The sequence below is a fragment of the Xylaria bambusicola genome (assembly GCF_022495145.1).
Source record: "Xylaria bambusicola strain CBS 139988 unplaced genomic scaffold F5B22scaffold_20, whole genome shotgun sequence".
NCBI classification, from domain to species: domain Eukaryota; kingdom Fungi; phylum Ascomycota; class Sordariomycetes; order Xylariales; family Xylariaceae; genus Xylaria; species Xylaria bambusicola.
The window spans coordinates 411608-435654 of record NW_025953573.1 but is presented as its reverse complement, the minus strand read 5'-3'; the positions used below and the strand labels follow the sequence as shown (position 1 = coordinate 435654).

General features: G+C 49.7%; 6 protein-coding genes across 6 annotated transcripts; 4 read left to right on the top strand and 2 right to left on the bottom strand.

Annotated features, from left to right (window-relative positions):
- Nucleotides 1-1845: 1845 nt before the first annotated feature.
- On the top strand, nucleotides 1846-2644 carry F5B22DRAFT_181566 (uncharacterized protein). The gene is made up of 2 exons (XM_047969418.1): nucleotides 1846-2257; nucleotides 2480-2644. Exons 1-2 carry the CDS (start codon nucleotides 2073-2075, stop codon nucleotides 2607-2609), a joined length of 315 nt encoding a protein of 104 aa, XP_047830920.1. The 5' UTR covers nucleotides 1846-2072; the 3' UTR covers nucleotides 2610-2644.
- A 46-nt stretch (nucleotides 2645-2690) lies between these two features.
- F5B22DRAFT_646553 (Ser-Thr-rich glycosyl-phosphatidyl-inositol-anchored membrane family-domain-containing protein) lies at nucleotides 2691-3543 on the top strand (the record flags this gene model as incomplete). Its single annotated transcript, XM_047978744.1, has 2 exons — nucleotides 2691-2916; nucleotides 2972-3543. 2 exons carry the CDS (start codon nucleotides 2691-2693, stop codon nucleotides 3541-3543), a joined length of 798 nt encoding a protein of 265 aa, XP_047830919.1.
- A 1972-nt stretch (nucleotides 3544-5515) lies between these two features.
- Nucleotides 5516-7905, bottom strand: F5B22DRAFT_181534 (nitrate transporter). Its single transcript, XM_047969417.1, has 3 exons — nucleotides 7112-7905; nucleotides 6964-7043; nucleotides 5516-6890 (listed from the first exon to the last, which is right to left on the bottom strand). Exons 1-3 carry the CDS (start codon nucleotides 7277-7279, stop codon nucleotides 5597-5599), a joined length of 1542 nt encoding a protein of 513 aa, XP_047830918.1. The 5' UTR covers nucleotides 7280-7905; the 3' UTR covers nucleotides 5516-5596.
- Nucleotides 7906-11773: 3868 nt separating this feature from the next.
- On the top strand, nucleotides 11774-13300 carry F5B22DRAFT_606589 (uncharacterized protein). The gene is made up of 2 exons (XM_047974935.1): nucleotides 11774-12297; nucleotides 12403-13300. Exons 1-2 carry the CDS (start codon nucleotides 12119-12121, stop codon nucleotides 13058-13060), a joined length of 837 nt encoding a protein of 278 aa, XP_047830917.1. The 5' UTR covers nucleotides 11774-12118; the 3' UTR covers nucleotides 13061-13300.
- F5B22DRAFT_606586 (uncharacterized protein) lies at nucleotides 13295-19584 on the top strand. The gene is made up of 2 exons (XM_047974934.1): nucleotides 13295-17913; nucleotides 17970-19584. Exons 1-2 carry the CDS (start codon nucleotides 13660-13662, stop codon nucleotides 19158-19160), a joined length of 5445 nt encoding a protein of 1814 aa, XP_047830916.1. The 5' UTR covers nucleotides 13295-13659; the 3' UTR covers nucleotides 19161-19584.
- A 1064-nt stretch (nucleotides 19585-20648) lies between these two features.
- On the bottom strand, nucleotides 20649-23974 carry F5B22DRAFT_636356 (uncharacterized protein; the record flags this gene model as incomplete). Its single annotated transcript, XM_047977277.1, has 3 exons — nucleotides 20649-21516; nucleotides 21873-23740; nucleotides 23774-23974. The coding sequence occupies 3 exons, from the start codon at nucleotides 23972-23974 to the stop codon at nucleotides 20649-20651; spliced, it is 2937 nt and encodes a 978-aa protein (XP_047830915.1).
- Between the last annotated feature and the right edge of the window lie 73 nt (nucleotides 23975-24047).

Sequence of the window (24047 nt, the reverse complement as noted above, 5' to 3'; positions counted from 1 at the left end):
AATTAGTGTCGGGTTAGAAACGAGCGAGCAAGATACGTAGTCGGTAGTGTACCTAGGTAAATACCGATCTCCCCATCTCCCCTGAAGGAAATTACCCAGGCGGTAGATTCCGTTCTCGGCATGTAGCCAATGAGATCGTTCAGATGGGGTTGTGGAACGTTGATGTAAGTAGGGCTTCCTGTTTCGGCAAGTCGCTGGTGTAAGTAGTGTGTTACTAGATAGTTCTGGATGAGAGTTCCACGACCCTAACCTCACCCGGCTCACCTCGCCGTGTTTGGTGTTTTTTAGGTGTGGGTATTGCTGTTGGTGGTGAGCAAGATGTCGGGTGGAAAAATGCGACGGTGGTTCGTGAACTCGGTTTTCGTTGCCTCTGCTAGTAAGTGCTATATAGGTAAGAAGTAAGGCGGAAGATGCGAGTCTGGGGCACGGTTCAGTATTGAGCTGGTTGTTGGTTGATATTACATGTAATGCGTTGCAGACATCTACGGTACGGTAGTCGTTCGCATGTTACGCTACGTCCTGAACACCGCCTTTTCAATACTACGCATACTTACAGCATTCACTGATGCTAAAGTTCATCCATTCTTCCCATTCTCGCGAGTGTAAGTAAGTATGAGATAGTTTAAAAGATGAGTCATGTGGTTTCGCGCTACAATGATCGGAACCGAACAGCTGGGTTACCTTCCTCCCGCACTTTCGCTTTAAGTATGTAGATCCGAGTGTTTGTCTTGACAGGTCGTTACCAAATGATGTAAAGAACATGTCTACACCCAGACCATCAAACAGATGTCATCCAATGAGACGACAAGGCCGAGGCGGCAGAGAGGCGCGAACAGGAGAGAAAGAATGTCGGCGCTGAGCAAACGAGGCAAATTCCCCAGTGTAAGTGGACCCGGCACGACGATGGGCGGCTAGGAAGGCTAGGAAGACGGCTCCGGGCAAGCCAGAGCCATTCCAGCGGATATCGATTGAAATGTCTTGTTCTGTTCTGTTCTGTCTTGTCTTGTCTTGTCTCGCCTTGTTAAGCATCGTCTGTCTACTTTAGCGTCAAGTCCTACCTGTCTCATACCTGTACCTATAGCGTAGAGTCATATGAACCTAGACCAATACCCATTAGGCCATAGGAATCCTTTGCGCCGTCTCTCCCCCTTTCATCACCACAAGCTGACATGGGGCTGGCAGGGGTAACGCGAAAAAAATGACCTTCCAAAAGGTTGTGTTTGACCTTTGCCTAACATGCTGCGCCCCTCTAATTAAGGCTTTAATTTCCCAAACTGGATCATGGTCTATGGGTCCGTTTCTACAAGTGGCTGCCAACAGCTTTGCCGCCTTCTCCAGCTCATACTTTCATTCGCTCGCTCAGCGCAGAGTCCTGTGCGCTACCTAGAGTGCTTACCTATTTGCTTGCTTACATAGTACCTACATATGATGTGGTCTGACATGGTAAGGCACGTTGAGCGTGTTCGAGGCGGGGGAGCTACCGTATTGGCACGCACTTTCTACGCCGCAATGCGTGAGCGTGCAAAAAAGATGTCTCGCGATGGGCTCGTGTTGCTGACATCTCTCATACAGCTAAGCGAGATGGAAGGGAAACGGAGGAGGAGGAGGCTATACCTACCTATCTACCTACTTACCTAAGTAAGTACCTAATGAGTAGGTACATCAGACATCGCTGTAGTTAAGCAATGACTTAAGTAATGCTAATACCGCTTTGTGTATGCATAATTCATAATTCAAGTTGAGATGTCTTTATGTCTTTTATTAGAAACGGCGAAAGTGGAGGATTAGAGCAATGGAAGATAAGATGGGTACAAGATTCAACGACTGACTGACAGACAGACAGAATGCAGGCTAACTCCTTAATTAAGCACCTATCTAAGGTTAATTGAGTGTAAGTCCTTGTTAGTCTAGTCCTGGCTGGTTCCGTGTCCTGGCCACGCCCGTCCAGCTCTCCTAGCCCTACACATACATACCAACGTCGTCCGTCCATTAGCAGACATGGCTGGCCGTTTAGCTTGCGCAGCTGGGCTGCATGGCGTCCCGCGAAATGAAGAGGGCGTCAATTCCTCGCCATGCGACTGGCTTTACTATTTTTTTTTGCTATTTTTTGCCGCGCTTGTCTCTGTTCCATTCCTACCTGTGCCTGGGAGTCGGGTTCAGAAAAGACGGGAATATGCGACCGTAGTTTGCTCATTTACTTAAGTACTTATTACCTACTTAACAGGCTGCCCACCTCACTCACTACCTACGGTCCCCTGTAAGCTACACTAAAACTTTCAGGTTGTAAAGCCTGCATCTGGCCTGCACTACCCCCTCGACCCCCCTGCGCAAGAACCCCCCAGGCCTGCACGCTAGCGTGCTAGTGCAGCCAGCAGCGCCACGGTAGGGCAGCTCACGCTCACGCTCGTCCACTTTAGTTGAGGCTCATCCCACCCATTCATTCATCGTCTTTTCTCTTCTCTCTTCTCACCACCGACAGTCTCTCTCCAGACCATCACACTCTTTTTTCTACCCCGACCCAGCCCAACAGCCTGTCAGCCCTTTCGGCACTCACACTCTTTTCCACACAAATATTATATAGTCATTCTTTTGCCAGGCTCTGGACTTAGTGTCACTCCCTCGTACATCGACTCATCCATCACCTCACCTATCTCGACGCTACCTAAGTAATTAATCAATTAATTCTCAAAATGCGTTTTATCTTCGCTTCCGCCTTGGCCTTTGCTGCCTCCGTTCTCGCCCAGGATGCCACCGTCGGTTACGCCGTCGTGAGCGCTCCCGGTGACGGCGAGGTTGTTCCCGCCGGCAAGACCTACAACATCAAATGGAGTGCCGGTGGCTTCACTGGTCCTGCCACCATCTCCCTCATGGGCGGCAAGACCCCCTCTACTCTCGAGGTCTTGAACTCCATTGGCAGTAGGTCGGGCTGAATGCCAAATCAGATAGCAGATCGCTGACAAAAAGCTTATAGGCACTGATGTTGAGGACGAGACTTTCCCCTGGGCTGTCGATTGCTCGCTCGGCGAGGCCAAGACATACGGTATCAAGATTACCGACAACGCCAGCAAGGGCGCTACTTTCCAGTACTCGTTCCCCTTTGAGATCAAGGGCCCCTCGTGCGGAAGCAGCAGCAGCAGCGCCAGTGCCAGTGTCTCGGCTACTTCATCTGCCAGTGGTTACCCCGTGTCTAGCAGCACCGCTGTCGAGACTACTACCTCTTCTGCCTACCCTACCAAGAGCCACAACTCGACCTCGTCGGCCGTTGAGACCTCTACCTCTACCTCATCATCCGCCGTTGAGACTAGCACCAGCGTGAAGTCGACCACCAAGGTCCACACCAGCACTCCCACCACTCTCAGCACCTCGGCCACTCCTACTACCACCGTCGTCATCGTCACTCAGACCCCCACTGGCACTGCCAGCTCCAGCTCCAGCGGGGTCCCTGCTAGCTCCACCAGCTCTTCGCCTGTCCCTACTGCTGGTGCCGCTCGCACCGGTGCTGGTATCGCTCTCGGTCTCGTGGCCGCCGTTCTTGCTCTGTAAACTCTCTACTAGTATCATGCATGATCTCGTGTAGATAGGGGAAATTGTGACGGGTATGACGAGTCCTCGTTCAGACCTGCTCCAGGGGAAACTCACCAGTGGAACGTTTAATTCTATGTGAAAACAAGCGAGGGTGTCAGCCAACACACTTAATGATGATTGTCAACTATACTTCGAAAAATACTCCACTGCAGGCCCAGCTCATAAGCCAGCTTGTGGGGAGGCCGAAGTTCGAGAGATGTATAAAAAGAGGGAGTTGATAAAAGGGGATGAGTTAATAAGTGATAAACGAGATATATCTGGCGGTCCGTTTTTGTATATTCTAGCGATTTTCCTCTTTAGAATATCCTAATTGATTGTCGTCTTGTCTGTCTGTCTTAAACATGAGTTAGACAAATCGTCTGGGTTGGTGATATGTTTCCGAAGCTCAATTTGTATTCAGGTCACGCAAGAGAGGGGCTCGCCTGGGCACAACTCCTATTCTTTGTGTCGACGCGCATTGCTGCGACTTGCTAAATGAATATCTCCAGCTGTAAGTGAAGAACATTCTGAGAGAAAAATATAAACATGTGATGACCCGACGAGCTGGTTATATATATATTTCAGCTTAGAAAGATATGTCCCATACCGGAATTAGCGGCTACTTGGCTATTGCGGTGAAGTTCTCTCTCTCTTCGTGTCCGGGGGGTCTCTAGATATTGTATCTCGTGTTCGGTGGGGACGAAATGGATTATTGAATGGGATGTCGTCAGCCATTGTTTATTTTATTTTATTTATTTACTTACTTGTCTTAGATAATAGATCAACGATGATGTAGTTGGTAGGTTAGGTTGAAGGTGCGAGGTCGGTTTTCGGCAATTCATGTCGATCACCCACGTGTTTTGTCTGCGTGCATGCATGTCGTCTGCAGTATGTATGGTATGGTAGGTTCAGATCAGATTGCGGACACTAAAATTGATAGATTGCATGCGCTGTAGATGGAAAAGATGTGCAGGTAGATGAAAATGGCGTGTGGCTTGCTGTAAATGATGATGATGGTGTGCAGGTAGTGGGTAGGTCACTCGTTGATCTTGTACTTGTACCACTGGACCATACATACATAGTACACCATTGTTCTGCGTGGGCGTGTCTGACTCAGGGTGTATGTATGTAGATATCGGCAGATAACCGAAGATTCATCCCGAGCCGGAAGGGATCGTCATGTTTATGTGCTGCTTAGTATGTAGATGGTAGATGCTGCTACTGGTGTAAATTATGATTACTGCTTACTTCTAGTAGTCCTTCAATTCCTAGGTAAGATGTGAGAAAGCCAGATAAACGCAATGTGAAAGTGTAGTGGAAAATATACGACTTTGTTTTCCAGAGAGAAAGATGGCTCCGATCTGGATCTCTTGTTCCTTTGTTCGGCTTACGCTGTAGCAAAGGACTATGAATTGAGCGCTAGAAGGTTTACCAATCATCGCGACTTCGCATATTGGGTAATAATGTGATTATTTATTCTCACTTGAGCACATGATTTTCTTGCTACCGTTGGTTGTGCTTACCTAGAGCGATACACGAAGGGCGACTTAGCTAGGGAAATCTGCAGATGGTTGCACATGTTAATAGATACATCTAGACGAACTTCATAGCAAGCCATACGGGTGGATATCTTGTCAAGATGGAAAACTATATCGTGACTCGGGAGAGACATTCTACCTTGGCCTATGCGGCCGTTAGAAACGCTGTAAGATATCGCCGGGTCACAAAACGAGGAGAGTTGGTAATTGACCAAGTAGGAAGCGACTATAGTATAAAAGAATTTTGATTCGGCCGTCAAATGACTCGCAGGTCTACTTTTATATCCTAGATCGATAGCTATATTTCCTTCCAATACAAGACAAAGGCTCATCTAAGCCCCAAGATATAATCCATTCCCCCTTGAAACGCCAGCTGTAAACCCACCAACGCTATCGCTACGAAGATTTGTATACTGAAATACCTATCTATCTAAGGTATTATGCAAATATATTATGAAAATAGTAAGTGAAAAAGAACAGCAGATGATAATTATCTATCTGCCGCCGACCTGGCCCCGTGGAATAGGAGGAACCCAGCAGAGGGCGAGGTTGAGACCAATGTGCAGGATGCCGATGACCCAGAAGGCCTTGGCGTAGTTGGTGCCGTTGTCCATGAAGCGGAATATGATGCTGAAGATGATGCCGCCGAGATTGCCCGCGGCGCCCGTCGTCCCCGAGACAATGCCGTTGGCGTGCGGGTGGACGTGCGGGATGAGGCCGAAGTTGGCGCCGTTGCCGGCCTCGAGGAAGATAGCCATCAACGAGACTAGACCGAGCAATGTGGGCAGGTCATGCGGATCCAACTGGCCGATGACGATCAGAAAGACGCCCGTCAGCGTGCCGCACACGACGATCAGGATCTTCTTCGCCCAGAGACTCTTGCCCGTCACGCGGTACAGGTAGTCCGAGGCGAAGCCGCCGAGGGGCCGCGTCACGAAGTTCAGAAACCCGAAGATGGCCGCCACGTTGGCCGCGTAGGCGTAGTTGATGTGCGGGAAGTTCTTGACGTAGTACGCGCTGAGCACCGAGTTGATGGCGAGCTCGCCGCCGAACGAGCACAGGTACGTCAGGATGTGGAAGAGGGTCTGCGGCGACACGAGGATCTTCAGGGCTGCGGCGAACGTGGGCTTCTGGATCGTCTCGCCCTGGGAGTATTCGAAGATCTCCCCCTGGGCGATCGTGGCGTCGTGGTCGAGACTAGAGGTCTCTTTGGCCTTCTTCTCGAGGTCGGAGTCGGAGCACTTGCTGGTGTTGGAGTCCTGCTTGGCTGTTATGGAGCCAGGCACGTCGACGACGACGCCAGTTGACTTCTGAGCGCCGGCGTCTAGGGCCTGCTCCGCGTGGAGATGTCGCTCGGACCATTTGCCGGTTGGGGTGTCGGGACACAGGAGAATCATGCCGAGGCCGGTGAAGATGACGACAATCAGGGGAACGATGAAAGTCAGACGCCAGGCGGGTCCGTCGCTGTATCCGCGCGCCTTGAAGGAGTCGAAGACAGCGGGCATGATGAAGTACGTGATACCGCCGCCGGCGTTACCCCAGCCACCGGCTAGCGCGTTCGCCGAACCCACGACATTCTTGTCGAAGAATCCCGTACACCAGACTAGACAGGGGACGAAGGAGCCGCCGAGGATACCGAGGAAGAAACGAGAGATGTAGAGACTCGTGGCATCGTGTACAAGCGGAGCGAGTCCGAGGGGTATAGCGCCGACGAGAAGAACGCCCGCGAAGACATAGCGGGGACCGAACTGATCGCAAAGGGGACCGGCGAGGTATCGAACCAGTAATCTAAGCAAACGAATGTGAGTTTCCCCTGAAAGGCTAGAAAAAAGGGTATGGAAGTTTGAGTTCAAAGACTTACGTTGCGACTAATGACACGATGTTCGAGTTGGCAACTTGTGTAGGTGTGAGATGAAGGTTGGCTTTGATAACGTGGGTGATCTACGCAAGAGTGTGAGATATGAGCACTTCACAGTGAAGAATTTTTGAGGATAAGAAATGAGACATACAAGTGGTGGGAACGTGTACCAGGCCCAAAAGGCGACCATGAAGCCGAACCATGAGAAGAAGAACACACGGCCATAGATGTTGACGAGGTTGAATACGGGAATCGATTGCGCCTTGCGGTTGACGGGGTTGATCTCTGGACTGCGCCAGAGATATGATATCCTCAACATTATGGGCGACTGTTTGATATGAACTTCTTTCCCCCGTGTATTAATTCAAGCTAGGCCGATTAAATAACTAGTATATATCGTCTTTGCGTTGTCGCTCGCTTTTTATAGTATGAGTGAGGTGAGTGGACTGAGTTTGCTGAGTTCAACAAGGCTTCGTTGTCGAAAAAAAAAAACCATTTAGGGATACCGATATTTCGATACCGACGCCGTCGTTTATATAAACAACCCCAGCATCATCTCATTTCAAGCGGCCTCTTCTATCCAAGTCCCCTTACGACTGTAATTGATACTGTCGACGATGGTTTTCGCATCTACGGTGCATCTCCGGATAAGAGTCCAGAGTGGGCTCTGGGCTGTGAGCCAAACTCACACTAAGCCCACATAAACCGTCTCCGCGGAGTTTTGCGAATGTGTGCGTGCTATGTAGATCGTGGACTCCAAGTGCCCCTTGAGATAAGAGCCGCTGAGCCAAGGCAACGAACCCGGTTGGCTGGTTGATTAGACTGAGGGCGGCAGAGTGGGATGGACTCTCCAAGGTCTCATCCACTAGCACTAGATCTGGCGATTTGGGATCGACCTGCACCTATTTACGCAGACTTAGTGAGGTGGACAGGAATTGGGAGTAGTAGTGTTTGGAGCGGGAGTGCTGGATTATGTCAATGTCTTTGATAATTGGATATCTGTTGGACACATCCGCTAGGGCCGGCAATGAAACGACCACCCGCGTTATTCCTTTCTTTCCTTAAGACGTAGTGCCGAGTACAGTCCGGGATATAAATAATCTGATATTATACTACGATTATGGAGAGGAATAAGGGCGAGCGAATTGGAAGAAAGCCGGAGAAAGACCTCACTTACGGGTTGTTTAGTAACAACTGGAGTAGGTCACTCGCGGCGCATGAGACCAAGTTGACCTTCTTTACTTGGGTGCTTGCACCACGCACTCTTTCATGGGAGATTCACCGCCAGCATGACAGGCCTATAGAGAAAAGAATCTGCACTCTCCGCACTTCAAAGGGGACATTGTGCTGGGATTAGGAGTCTGCGATGCCAATCTCAGACAACCCCCGGCTCGTCCCTTATCTCGTTGGTCTTGGAGCTGGAGGGGGCGTGGGTTGGTTTACGCACTTGAGGGCTGACCCACCAGGTCCAAAGATAAGAGCCTGGCTGGCTTAGTGGCCTGTAAGAGTTAGTTTAGACCATGGCCTGGGGGGATTTGATAAGGTGTTCTTGGTGTATAACTTGTGCTTCTCCCTCATTCGTGCTGTTGACTCCTATCGGTGTGTGGCAGTAGGTGAAAAGAGGCTAACGTAATGTCTGGAAGAATATGAGGTAAGAGGACATGTGCCGATTGAATATCCTAACTTGACCAACTTTAACAACAGTATGGCAGATAACTCAATACCTACCTATGATTAACTCTTGCGATCTAAGAAACAGAGTGGACAGCCCATGCGATGGAACTCAACCATTGATGCTACTTGTATAGAAGATTATTGGCTTGTCGGCCCTGGAGACTTGAATAATTGAACCTGACGGCAACCCACACACTCTCATATGAAGTTGAAATGTGAAGTTGTGAGTCGCGTGGGTGGAAGTGATGTCTTGGCTCCCTTGGCTCCCTTGGCTTCTTGGCTGCGCCGTCCCAGACGGTCGGGGCTTCGTTTCAATGGCTCCTCCCGCTAGATAAGAACCGTGGAAATTCATCAGCGGGAAATCTGGTTCAATTGATTATCAGCAAGCCTCTCATTGGCCGCCATTTCCCTTCCTCTTTGGGCTGACACCAAATTCCTACCAATACAGCCCTACACCAATGTGCGCGTAGCTGATGCAGTGGCGTCCTTCGTCATGCATAAAAAGACTTGCTTGCAAGTGGCAGAACCCAGACCTGAAAACCAGGGAACTCTACATCATGACATGTAGACTCTGATGGGGAGTCTAGACCTCGGGCCAGTCCCTGCCAAGAAGGATTGATACTTCCGGCTCGGGTACCTACCTACCTACCTTTTAGCCTTGAAAATCTCGGCTGCTGGTAATGGCATCAATGGTCGCGTGCATTCAGCCCTAAGGCAGTGCGCATTACTTATAACAAGAATCATCTGAACTTATCACTGATGCCACTATCACATGCTCTTGTGTTGATTTATGCTTATCGGGTTTATATGGAACCCCAAAAGAGTGACATGGTGCGATACAGTAGATATAAAATAGTACTTAACCCCAAAGCTGGACCGCTGATTGGCGGTAGCCATTGACTGCGCAGGTACATTTCCTAGCGGCCATATTGTGGATGGTGAACAGGAAGACTGTTGTAGACTTGGTGTAGAAAATCCTGACTTGATTCTCTCGCCTGAAGACTAATCTGAGTACCCAAAGTGTATCGATCTTGAATTGGTTATCCAATTTTAGGGAAAACGGACATGTTCAAGATTACAATGTTAGCGGTAACCCAAAGCTACTGCCGGCGTCGATATTACACTTATTAAGACAGCACTTTTGATCTAAGTTGAAACGGCATGTAAGCTGCAGGTGTGTTAGTAAAATCCTTCCTCGTATCCATGGCTGGTCACCCGATAAAGTAGCGTCACCATGACTCAGTGAGGCTTGAATGATCGGTAGTCTATAGTAATTGTGATGTCACGCGCAGCCCCGATTCTGTCCGATTTTGTCCAGGGCGGCAGTCGGCTCGGAAGTCGGTCAGTCATCCAACACAACATGAAAGAATCAGCCCGCTAAAATCCATTGAGACAAGTCGTTTACTGAATGTGATAGTCTGTGTGAGCCACTTACGTAACCAGCCGACATTGCCCAGGCTATGAAAGTCCGGCCGGACAGCACATACGGCTCCTGGTAGGCCGAGCTAGCTCCAAGTCGGGCTTGGCCGCGTCGGGACGGAAGTATGGCTTGCCGGGACATGAAGACGGCTCGGCAGAGTATGTTAAACTTCAAACACCCAATCTTTACCGAATAGCCAATGAGTCAGAGAACCTTGGTAAGCATGCCTGTTGGTAATAGCGATGTCGGTGGGAATTGATCAGACGCAATGGTTACCAGCCGTGCAGACAGTATACTCAAAGACTGTCTCGCGTTTCGCATGACGTTGGAAGAGATTGGAACGCATGTGCTATGAAAAATTTCCGCGACCTACTTACGTGCGCTGGAGTTCTCTTGGAAGGTAACACAAGGTAAATCGCCGACCCTTGGCACTGGTAGCGTTTGGCAATGTGACCAAAATGCGTGTTAAGATTTCGTTTCGAATGGCTTGATCGCTCCATCAAATCGTGACCATTCACTTTTATGCCAAGTCAGACACCTCGTGTAGATAGAGGCTGGGCGATAAACCGCCGGTCCGATCTCGTTTAACGGGATTTGAAGCTGTAACGAGATAATACCAAATAGTAATCCGGCAAACAGGCCGCTCGCTGCCGGTTACCGGCACTCTGGCCTCCGTTGTCGCGCTTGAGGTTTTCTGCTAGATCGGCGGCAATGTCTCACACAAACCGATATTCATTCTGCATACGTAGGGCGTGCAACCGTCTAAGGCAGAAGTCTTGGTGTTCTAGTTGCTCTTGTAGATGATAGGTCTAACCAGCAACCTGGGCTGGAACACATGTTTAGCCCAGCAACCGGCACAATCTTCCGATCGAGATCGGAGTTGTGTAAGAGATCTTAGCTTGCTTGTTGGCTTCCTTTTCGTAGACCTGTGATCTATCTGAAGGTTAAAACGGGCTGGCGCGGGTAAGTCGGTGTTTGAAACGTTGTCGTCTGCTGTCTTACCCTCCTCAAAGCCTTGCCGATGTGGACGTGCCCAATACGATCGCAGTCGTGGGAAGACCTCTTCATCCTATTTGATAAACCCCGTTTCTCGGATAGCTGTGCTCCGCTGATAAGAGGAAATTTCCTCTTACCGCTTGTTGGTATGAGAATCACGGCACACGCAGTCAGCAATATTGTCGGTATTGATATCGTTTTGGCTTTGCGGTGTGGAACGCGGCTCTCGGGGGCACTCCACTTAATCTGGCCGCGCGGATGGCAGAGAATCCGGGGTAGTATTAACAACCGTCAACTCCTCAAGAGTCAGGGGCACAAAGCAACGGACAAGAGTAGCGCCTCAAATCAGAGTTCTGTCATAATGTGAAAAATCCAAGAGTATGTCTCGGTTACGTCTCGTCGCAACTGTCGTAAAGGTGACGGCCTCGTGCAACCCTGATGTGTGTGGTGTGACTGCGCCGGTCTGTACGTTCGTTGAGACTACTTTCATCTTGGTCCAATAAACACCGGCCAAGGCCGCCGCACCAAGGCTCAACGATAACAAGGGTGAGTTGTCCATCTTGCTTAGTCCTTGGCCCGGCCGTACATATGTATGTAGCACCCCTAGTGAAGGTCTGGGCGGATGCGGCGGCATGGCTGGCTATCGGTATGGGTCCACGGCACCGGACGTCAAATAGGGGGCGCTAAGCCCCGGCCGCCCACCCTTGCCGCCAGAATGGAGCCGCAATTATCGTCACTTGTCAAGGGGAGGCAAAAACCAAGATTGGGCTTTAAATAACACTGAAAATTTTTACTACCATTCAAGCAACAATGAAGACGGATATCGGTGCTTGGCTGGTTTTTGACCGTACACCCTCTTGCTACCGAGCCAAGATTGGATGGAAAGACTCTGCTCGAAGTGCCATACATAGATAAATAGAGTCTGTTCTGCACTTACATCATGATTTTCTTAATTTCTTCTACACCAGTGCTCGCACCGTCCCAGCTTTTCGCCCATTAGACCCGCCACTTAACTAGTAACTGAACCACACTAGTTGAACTATCAATTCATTGGACACCTGATACTCAATGTCGGTAAACCCTTCGGTTTTAACGGAGGCTCCGGTGCCAAAACCGGAGGCGGACACTCCATCACCCAGCCCAAATTCGGCAGAAGACCAGTCATTATTATCCAGAACAAGAGCTCATCTGTTGGAAGACGTCCGTCCCTCAGGCTTTGTCGAGTTTGAGTTGATTCTTTTGACCTTGTAAGTGTACCTCTCGTGACAACATCGCTCCTTTCCCTACGCTTTTCATCTTGATTCTCAATCTCGTGATCGTCGACAGTGAGCTAACGGCCCCCACCATTGAAGCTGCACCGGAATTCAAGATGCGATCTCATTCCCCGACTACGGCTGCTTTGCCTCAAACCAGACCGGCAACACGGTGTTCCTAGTTGTCGCCCTCATCCTACCATGGCTCGACGGCGATACCTTCTTCGTGCCGAACATCGGGGCGGCGCTCGGTTTCTTCCTCCTCGGCGGTTGGTTGACTGGCCAACTCAGCCATATCATTGGAGCGCGGATGAGACTGTGGCTGGTGTGCTGCAACCTAGTTCAGACAATCCTAGTTTCTGTGGCAGCAGGGTTGCAGCTCAGGTACGGTGTCACGGGCCAAGGATCGATGGCAGTCATAGTCATAGGCTTGCTCGCCTTCGCGTCCGGCAGCCAGGTGGTCCAGTCCCGGTCGATGAAGATGACGGAGATCAGCACGGCCATGGCGACGGCGGCGTGGGTTGATCTGGTCATAGACCCGAAGCTCCTGCACGTCAAGAACCGACCGCGGACGAGACGCCTCATGTTCCTGGTGGCGCTGATTGGAGGCGCAATCCTGGGTGCGGGAATCTACCGTGTAGCTGGGTCTGCTGTGGCCGTCTTCATCTCAGCGGCTGGAAAGCTCGCCGTGACCATCATGTATCTGTTCAATGGCGCGGACAAGCCGAAACAAACAGAAGGCGATGATAATTGTTAGAGGGAGGGAACATAATCACGAGTTACGATAAATGAGCGAGATGCGAATCGGATTGATAGATACCTATGTTTTCCTACGAAGTCCTTGAACATAATAATGATAATAAATTAATCATCTAAATAATCACACACATTTTAGAAACGAATCCCAGAAATAAAAAATAAACAAAAACAAACAGAGAGCAGGCCTTCGTAGATATCGTGGGTATTGCAGAGAAAAGGAAATACATAAATACTTGGATGGCTTAATTGAAAGCCAAGTCAGGTGGTATCGCGTTCTATCGTCCACTAATTTACGTGTAAAGGTACCTACATGTACCTGCCTGGCGCTCTTAAAGGTGGGACCTCGGCGGAACGCGGGTCTGGGCATAGCACCTGCCCCGTAATACGCGCTGCCCGCATCTTAATTGATTTGATCGAGTCCATCTCCAATTCGAATTCGAATGCACAACATCAAGAGTCACAACACACCACCACCACTCTCGTTCGTTCACCGACAACCAACAATCGCCCGCCCAACTCGACGACGTCCCATGCGTTTTGGGATCCGACTTCAATTCACATGGAGGTTGATTGGGACCGACGTTCCGAGCCTTCTTCATGACTCGAAACAACCTTAGCGACCAACTGTCCTGGCTGCTGGCTAACGTCCGTCTCCTCACTCCAAACGCGCCCTCCCTGCCGCCCATACGTGAACCCGCCTCGTCCGCATCCGCATCCGCATCCTCTCCCGTTGACGAGACCGTCTTCTTTACTCCCACCTCAGAGCTATCGCCCGCGACGCGTCCGAATGACTTCGCAGCTGCTGGTTCCAATCCCGTCCTGGCCAAGGACCCGAGCTACCCCTCTGTCGCTACCTCGGTATCGGCCGATGCGAGTACGGTGCCCGGACTTGCATCACGCGGGAATCAACTCGGAGGAGCCGTAACGGCGAACATGGGCCGTCTCGTGTCCAAGTCAACCTCGAAAAGACCAACCCTCATTTTTCAGCAGGAGCATCTTCCTACGCCGGCCCCGACAGCTGCATCTGGTGCCTCACTATCGAGCGATTACCCAGCATTTCTAGCCAAAAACTCTGCCAAAAGCCGAGTAGCTGCTCATAATGCACTTGCGGAATCACGGTCCGAGGGCGTATCCCTCACCCCGAGACCTACCCGCCCAATCACTCGTAATGTTGAGACAGTTGACTTGACGACTGACGGCGGCTCTGTCTCGACCGTTTTTGGAAGCGATACTCGGGTATGGAGGGAGGACTTTGCTTCTCGACCCGAACCCATAACCCCCAGCGAGAACTCGGAATTTGTCTTTAGCAGTAGCAAAATGGTCTGGCGTGAGGATTATGCCGCCCGACCTGGCCCAGTTTCCAACGACACAGACTCCATCGCATTCGGCAACGACGTCATGGTGTGGGAGGAAGACGCCGCTCGGCGGCCAGACCCTTTGTCTACCAAGCGTGGACAGAAGCGGAAGAGTGATCAAATCAGCAAACCACCGACCAGCTCTACGGATGATTTTCCAGACATCATGGATCTTCTCTCTGACGATGAAATTTTGCAATCATCAGCGAAGCCATCTCCCACAAAGTCGCCGGCTAGAAGAAGGCTTAAGACTAGTCCCGTCGGAACACCGTCTAAAAGCAAAACTGTTATCAAATCTCCTTCAAAATCGCCCTCGAAACTAAGAACAGCTCTTGCTTATGATCTGCCCTCTGTCAAACCTCAGCGCGGTGAATTGTCACCTCTCAAAACCCCCCAGAAAAGCTCCACTTCGGATAAATTGGAGCTTTCCCAAGCCAAACTAGACTCATTACTTTTGGATTCCGATTCGGTGTTTGGAAGTGACATAGAACAAGCTTCGAAGCACAAAGCAGGGCCATCACGTCATGTGAGAAGCGATACGCAGGTTATACAAGACTCGGATGAAGATGAAGTCATGACTCCACCAACATACAGAGAGCCTGAAAGCCCGATATTGGAAACCGATAGTCCCACTACGAGGCGAAATATCGGCTCTCAACGTAGTCAATACACTGCTATCCAAGATACGCCTTCCAAGAATCGTTCACTAGTTTCAACTCAGACCGTGACTGTGTCTTGTTCACACAAAATGAGTCAGAGCAAAAAGCAACCCCAAATCAAACCGATCGAAATTCTCGATGAAGTCGAGCCCAAGAAAGGCGTTGATTCTGCCTCTAGTAGCCAAATTAATGTTCCATATGACGATGAGAAGCTGTCAGCTATGCTTGAAGTGTTTCTTCGTTATCCATCGATTATCGAGATAAAACGAGCTCACTTGGAAGAGGGTCTGTGGCAGAACAGGGAAAGTTTCAGACGGTCACTCCAAGAAGGTTCACTTGAACCTAGAGAGCGTCTGAGGCGCGACAAAGAGCAACTGGTGAAGCAGCAAGCAGCGCTAGAAGTACTTAGCAAAGAATACCGGTCTTGCGAAGAATTGGCTAAGAAGAGAGATGCCCTTATCGCTCGCATCGCCGACGCGTATGAGCACGATTTGAACACAGATGAGGACGAGACGCAGCTACAAGGACTGGACGCCCAACTGAAAAATCGCCAAGATGCATTAAAGATCCACTTGGCGAATGCTGGCATCAACGACCCTGCCAGCTTCGAAGACAAAGCAACCAGTGCGCTCTACGCCTCGAAGTCCGAGTCGATTGTACAAGCTACACAAGCTGCTCAGCCCAAGCCGCCATTAAGTTTGTCTCGGGAAAGTAGTCAAATCCCAGGTGCGGGGAGCACACAAGTCATAATGCAGACTCAGGTCCTGCCGCGACCTGACACTCATCAACTAGGAGCTGGTACTCGTTCAAGTGAACCGCCTAACTCACAGACGGGGAGAGATCAATATCCAGCTCTCTCATCACCACGTCGTGTGCCTCGAAGTGAGCACCCTAGCTCGTCAGGAATGGGAAAAATAGGCACTGCAGCTCCCGCCCCACATGCATTTGATACTATGGATTATGAGGGTGAGGATCTTGAGGCTGATGACTTTCTACCAAGTCATACTCTGCCCACACAGACGGTCCGTCAGTCGAACACCGCGAAGAGCCGGAGAAGCCCAAGGAAAGAAGTCGTTCCTCGAAGGATAGGATACGAAAGCGATTACAGTGATGATATTGACATCACAGAATTAGCGCGAGAAATTGAGTTTCAACAGTCATCAGCGGAAGCTAAACCCCCGAATACGGCGCGTACTGTGCTCTCCGAAACATCGGGTAATCTGGGAGCGCGTAAAGACAAGCCGACTACCAAGAAGAAACAAACCACGACAGCCGCTCCGGTCTCACCTCGGCACAAAAAGTTTCCCTGGTACAAGGACGTCAAACGAGCACTCAAAGACCGTTTCAGGATGAATGGTTTTCGGCACAACCAGCTCGAAGCGATCAATGCCACACTCGCAGCCAATGATGCCTTTATTTTGATGCCAACCGGGGGCGGGAAGTCTCTCTGCTATCAACTGCCTGCTGTAGTAGCTAGCGGGAAAACCAGTGGTATTACCGTTGTTGTGTCGCCTCTCCTCAGTCTGATGCAAGATCAAGTCGAACATCTCAGGGCACTCAATATTGCAGCAGCAACGTTCAACGGGGAAACCACGGCCGCAGCGAAAAAAGAAATCCTGGATGCATTGAAGCAAAGGCATCCAGACCATTATTTCCAACTTCTCTATGTTACGCCAGAGATGATAAATAAGAGCGTTATCTTTCTGAATGGCTTGAAATGTCTATATGACAACAATAAACTTGCTCGTCTCGTCATCGATGAAGCACATTGTGTTAGCCAATGGGGTCACGACTTTCGACCGGACTACAAGCAGTTAGGCGTATTTCGTGAACGATTTCCCAGAGTCCCCATCATGGCCTTGACAGCTACTGCAACACAAAATGTTATCATGGATGTAAAACACAACCTCGGTATCGACAAGTGTGAGCAGTTCACGCAAAGCTTCAACCGGCCCAACCTGTATTATGAAGTCCGGAAAAAGGAGAAGGACAATATTACCACCATTGCTGAGCTGATCAACTCAAAATACCCTGGGAAAACTGGCATTGTTTATACCCTCTCCCGAAAGAATGCGGAGACTATTGCAAAGAAGCTGCAAGGTCAAGGGATTGCCGCTCATCATTATCATGCTAGCGTAGAGGCGATAGAAAAGGCACGAGTACAGCGGGATTGGCAGCAAGGAAAAATCAAGGTCGTTGTTGCTACCATTGCTTTTGGAATGGGCATCGACAAGCCTGATGTGCGTTTCGTTATCCACCAGTCACTTCCCAAGAGCCTCGAGGGGTACTATCAAGAAACAGGCCGTGCAGGCCGTGATGGCAAGGCATCTGAATGCTATCTCTACTTTGGTTTCCAAGACGTTACTACACTTCGAAAATTAATCTCCGACGGCGAGGGCAGCGACGAACAGAAAGAACGACAGAGGCATATGCTTGGTGTTGTTACCAGTTTCTGTGATAACCAGAGTGACTGTCGCCGAGTAGAGATTCTACGCTACTTTGGTGAAACATTCACTAAAGGCCAATGTCGCGGCACTTGCGATAACTGCATGTCTAAAGATCAGTTTGAAATGAAGGACTTCACTACCTACGCGCTTGCTGTGTTGGAGATTGTGAGGTCAGCGGAAAGGATAACGCTTGCACAATGCACTGATTACCTCATGGGCAAGAAAAAGAAATCGGATTACCAACCTGTCATAGAGCAATACCATGGCATGGCAAGACATTTGCCCAAACATGAAGTTCACCGTATTATCGATCTGTTACTTGCTGAGGAGGCACTGAAGGAGGAGAACATATTTAGGAAGGCAACGAGAATGGCGATCCAATATTACAAAGTAAGTACCCTCTTGCAATCATGGATTTTGTATTCAAAGCTAACACAAAGTTCTAGATTGGAAGGATGGCGCGCGTTTTTCTCAGTGGTGGGCGCCAACTTCGGCTAACTACCCGCGTCAAGGGCGGTGGTGGTAGTCATATTGGCGCCGCAAGCGTTCAAAGACGCTTGGACACCCCGACGGCTCCAGCTACTAGGAAGGAACATGCGGTGCAATTCACTTCCACTCTGGTGTCCTCGCCAGCCCGGAAATCAGCCAGCAAGAAGAAGGGCAAAGCCGTGGCAAATGTTGACGAGGATAGTGACGAAGACTTCGGCACGCACAGCAACGGATATGGCCAGGACGGTTTCGTAGTGGATGACGACGACAACACGGACGATGATTTTGAAACAATGCCGGCTCCCGTGGCTAGACGTCGAAAGACAACCACAGTTGGGCCACCTATATCGCATGATGCTCGCCTAAGCGAAGAGAATCTGACAGACGTTCAAAAAGACATACTTGAAAGCTTCTTCAAGGATGCTCAAAAACAGGAAGAGAAAATCAGAACTTCAAATGGGCGAAGGGCGCCTCTCTTTTCCCAGCTTCAGCTTCGTGAGATGGGGTTGCGATGGACCGTTTCTTTGGACCAAATGCGGCGAATTCCGGGCATCGATAGAGACATGGTGACTCGATATGGGGATAAAATGCTCCCGCTTATTCAGCGATACCATCAACAATATCAGGAAATCATGGGCGTATCGTCGGAGCCGCCTACTCTACCCTACTTAGGCGAGATCGTGGACTTAGTAACCAGCGATGATGACGATGACGATGACGACCAGGATATGGAAGCCATTGATGATGATGATGATGACAATGACGACGACGATGATGACGGAGAAGGCGAAACTTCGGGCTATTTCCAACCGTCTGCCGTGGAGAGGACGTTTATGGAGAAATTCCAACGCGCCAATCAACAAGAGGGTTCCTCTTCTAATTCCCGTGGGCGTAGCCCAGGCAGCGGGAGAGGAGGCAAGGGCAGTTGGCGCGGCGGGAAGAAGCAATATGCGTCAAGGCGGTCGTCTGGCGGTAAATATGCAGGTGTCAAAAAGAAAGGCGCCGCATCTAAGAGAATAGCAAGTGGTCAGGCTTCCCGAGGTGGGTCGGGGGGTATATCACAGAGCAGAGCCACTCCTGCTGCGAGAGGCAGGGGCAACAGATCACAAGGCGTCGGTTTCGACGGTATCGGGCTCATGGATCATTAGCTGAACCAACGACATAAAATCCAAGAAGCTTTTCTCTTCTCACTATGGGCTGGCATGGAGTGTAGGCGGGAACACGGCGCAGGGCCTGGTCTTTTATCATCGATGATTTAAGCGATCGCTTCCCGCTACTGCATTATACCTGTCTGGCTCTTCCAAGCATTGTTTTTTTTTATCTCATGCATGGCGTGGCGTCCTTGTCTGTGTGGCATACTTTGTGTTTCTGCTAACGTTGTGCCTGTCTCTCTTCCAATGTAGCATAAATAATATAGTTAAGAGCATCTATGGTATGGTCATGACGTGGGCATGATGAGTATGGTATGGTATGGTATGGTATTGGCGCGTTGCTTGTTAAGACCTTATAGTAGTACCTACTTATTGACATGAACGAATCAATGGAAGAATACCTTGCCTGGTTTACTCGAAGTGGCGCGAATGGTTTTGTGCATTGTGTGAAGATTTTTATTTGTTTTCGTGAAGATGGCGCAAGTGATGCCTTACTTTGAAAATACCCTTGTCCACACCCTCTGCTGCGTCATGCCTGGACTTAAGTGAAGCTGGACTTAAAGTTCGCGATCTATCAATGATTGATGCTGTGACATAAGACGAGCTAGTCATCAACCGTCTCCCTACAGCCAGCCGCCTTTGTTAGTTCCCAACTTCTGAGGTCCGTCAGCATGTCTCATAACTATAAGTAAGTGCTGAATAGCCTTACTTTCAATACTAACTAAGTGCTTGGGTTAATCGAGATCGTACGGCTGAGCTCTGCAGACAGTACGTGTGCGGGATGTTTAGCATCTGATATGGCATGCGAACTGGGTTATATGTCACTTGTTGGAAAGCTTTGCCTCAACGGCTACACTCGCAAGACTCTGACCTACGTGGCATGGCATGGCACAGCCTAAAACTGAAATGCCTCGCATTTTAATTCTCACTGTATTGGAATGGCAAGCTTCCGTAGAGCTTCCCATGTTCGTGACAGTTCACCTGGTGCTACAGTGATGCAAGCTTCCTGTTTTGGGAGAAGCGTCTCCCTTCTAATATATGGGTGAACAGGTCTTAATGGCAGTTTTGCAATTGTAGATGTGCACGGAATGATTCGTTCATTTGCTATGGTTATACCTCCAGTTCTCCTGCACACTTGCCCTATAGTCTGTATAACTTTGTGTGTGTGATTCATCATCTGTGTTCGACAGGCTTTTCTTCAACGTATCCGAGACAAGGCGCAATCGTATCGACATGAGAAAGAATTGCATCATCAGAGTATTCGTAAACTCAAAAGGAGATAGACCATTCAAATTAGTAAAAAGGGGTCTGGGATGGTGATTAGCTAGCTGGGACACGCGAAGAAGGGGTATAACTATGATGGCTGTGCCAGCAGAGATATGATACGGAATATGGAATGACAGGGCGGTGGAAGCGAACCTTTATCGCGACGAGTTTTCGTGAGAGATACGAGGCCCTGACATTGTAATTAACAGCGTGAATCTCTTACTCATCTCTCCTTCGTGTGTCGTTCTCTAGGACACTTAGCATCGGTAATGGCTGCGCTTTACTTCTATTATCCATCTCGTCCAGATATCCCGCTACAGCCCCTACTGACGTGATGGATTCATTATCTGTTCCATATCCGTCCAGATATCCCGCCACAGCCCCTACTGACGTGATGGATTCATTATCTGTTCCATATCCGTCCCCATCATCTACTTCTTGCTCGGGACAATTGTCGCTGCCACTCGATTGGGGCGGCTTGCCCCTATATTTCTCGAATAGCCGGAGTAGGTCAGTTCTTTTTCCATTCCTTGCCAAATCCCAAGCTGAGCGGCCTTGGTATGGCTTATGACAGTCGTCTCCATTTCGTAGCAGCGTTTCAAGTACGTTGAAATGAGGGCCAGGCAGATGATCGTACCCACTTCTCTCTAGGATAATCGGGGTGCCTTCTATGGCTGAGATGATGAGAGGCATCTTGTCACAATTGCCATCGGAATTTTTCGAGCCGACACTCTGCAGGTGCGTTTCCAAGTACTCATGAACACCACATATGGCCATTAAGTGCAGAAAGGACGGGTCCGGAACCCCTGAAATAAAGAATGATGACCAGTGGTCGTCTCCACGAACGCCGCAGCGACCCGCGAAAGGCGCATCTGGTGTAGTGGAAGAGCGTGTGAGAAGTGTAGCAACATTGTCTATTTCGTCAAGAAGAAGGATGGTCTCCCGTGTTTGCTCCGTCGAACGGGTATTGAGGGATCTTTTCGCGTATTTGATCGCCATCCATAAGTGAAAGCTCATCTGTCTCGCCGATAATGATACTGGGTTCAAACCTTTCATTCCTAGTAAGTTTGCTTTTAAAAGGACAAGGCTAGATCTGCAGTAGGTCCCACGCTGGATGTGCAGTATGCAGCTGCTGCCACTTGATTAAGTCTGTAGCGCGCGTTCATCCCGCCGGCAGCACCGTTTCTCCCGCACTGTTTACACCACCTACCTAGGTATCTACCTAAGGCACCTATAGGCAGCCAAGTACCTAGACTAAACGTAAGCCTACCTAGGTAGGTAGCATATAAACCAATATTAAGTATAACCTTTGATTTAGGTATGTTTAAAAATGTATACAGTGTATAGATGCTGCGCCAGCTGGAGCGGGCCTGCAAACAGCTGTATACTGCACATCCAGCGTGGGACCTACTGCAGATCTAGCCCTGTCCTTTTAAAAGGGACAAATGCGGGCTGAAGGGCTTTTCATGGACTGAGAGGAGCCATGACCATACTTCAGGTGTCTCGATGTAGTCCCGAACACTTCTGTGGAGGTATTGGACCTCCAGGCCCGCCACAATATCTTCATTATCACTCATGCTGGCTTCGATGTCTAACGCCGAACTGTTTTCCTCGAGCTTAAATATTGGGCTTGAGGAAATGCCAAGGAGCCCACGGCATCGACTAACCAGTTTTCTTTTCATATTCTTGCATAAAGCCAACCGGTCCTTGTTAGTCATTGGCTTTGTTGGTGCCTGTATGGCATAATCCTCTTCGAGGTCGGCCAGCGCGATACGTAGCAAGGTGGGCGAGACATCGCAAGCCCTGACAATCTGGAAAAGTCGAGATGCTTGGTCTATGTACCGCTCTTCCAGACTGTTTAAAATCTTGGCATACAGATCTTCAAGATCAGGCGGGAGTTCTTCGAGCCGGCTATGAAGATCCCGGAGCCCATCTCCGTTGGTCATCCCTTCGAGCAGAGACTGGACTACAAGGTGTACCCAAAGAAAGACGCCCTCGGCCTTTTCGGCAATTTTCTCCAAGAGTAATTGTGCTTGATATGGTTCTCGTACCTGTAGCTCGGCAAAGCCTTCGTTGGCAGAGAACTTGGATGTGATGAACAGGCTAATGTCGGCAGCAGAAAGATCGTGAAGCATTGAGCTTGGCCGATCCTTGAATGCGTCCTGGAAATTGTTCCACATGCGACTTGCAACACACAGCTTTAAATTTTCCGTGTCGTCAGCAAGTTCTCTGATTAGGTGCATAAGTTGCGTCTGGTCTCCCGAACACTCATCAAGGCCGTCAAGCATGAAGTAAAACTTCTTCTCGGGCAGGCAGTCTATAATCAGCCTCCTCAGAGCCTCAGCCACCTCCCCCCAGCTCCAAGGATAGTCGTCGTCGTCGAAAAGGGTTAATACTTCCCATCTTTCTGGTAGGACATCCTGAATAACCTGGGTAGGTAGCTGCTGGAGGCAATCATGCAAGACCGCCTGTAGAAGGCCTTCTACGGACATTTGCATGTGCGAGCCGCTATTCCAGAAGTAAAACGCTGCTTGGATGACTTGGGAACCGCCGCTCCAGTTTTTCAACTGCTCGGTGGTCCGAGCCTGATGCCTAATGTATTTCATTAGGGTTGACTTTCCTGAGCCCGGTTTGCCCGTGATCCAGTAAATCTTCTTGCACGGGCTCTTCAAAAAATCTACGAAGCTGGACCATGATTTAGTGTCTGCTGTAGGGTTGTGAAAAATCCATTTATACGTTTGTTCGTGTGCCTCGGGAATCCGCCTTTCTCGGTCATTCATATTCTTGAATGCTAGCTCGTGCAGTATACGTTTTCGGACACGCTGTTCCTGTGCCACCACTGCGTCTGACGCCCGCCCTTTCTCATCATTCTCAGCTCGGCTTCGATTGGCCATTGCCTGGCAATTTCCCCGCCCCTGCTCGTGAATCATTCGGACCAGGTCGCGTTTCCATTCTCCCCCGTTCATGAATCCTTCTATGAAGCGATCCCCAGCCATTTTGCTGTTCCGTTGTAGCTCCTCAATCCTCTCAACCGATTGCCGCGTGGATGACTGCTCTTGGATCAGCATTTCTGCCTGGCTCCTTAGACAGCTTAGAATGATTGCCATCACCTGCTGTCGATAACGATCTAGTCTGTTTTCTAGTGACTTCACCTTCCCTTCGTTCCATGTGGCTTGCAGAGCGTATCGGAACGAGCGCCATTTTGATTTGGGGCCCTTTGATGTGAGATTAGTTAGGACATCCATTAGCTCCTCCGCGACCCCCTGGCAATCACTGGCAATCTTTTGAAGGTCTTCTTCGTTCTTCGTCAGCTGCCGTATTGTACGCTGACCTGCTATGGTTACTTGCGTGGCGATGTTTCTGCGTGATAGGGACTCTTGGATATCATTATTGTTCTGCAAAAGAGATGCTGTGATGTTCTTAAGCTCCTCATAATCTAGGGCAAGACCAGTCATGGATGAATGTATGGAGACGCCTTTGGCAATAAGGCTGCAGGTGAAATCGATAAATTGAAAGACAGCCGCTGATACAGCTAACGCGTCCATAATTATAAGTGCGAGATTGGCGGTGAGAAGCACAATAGATATAGTTTGACTACGACTTTGAGGCAAGAGATGA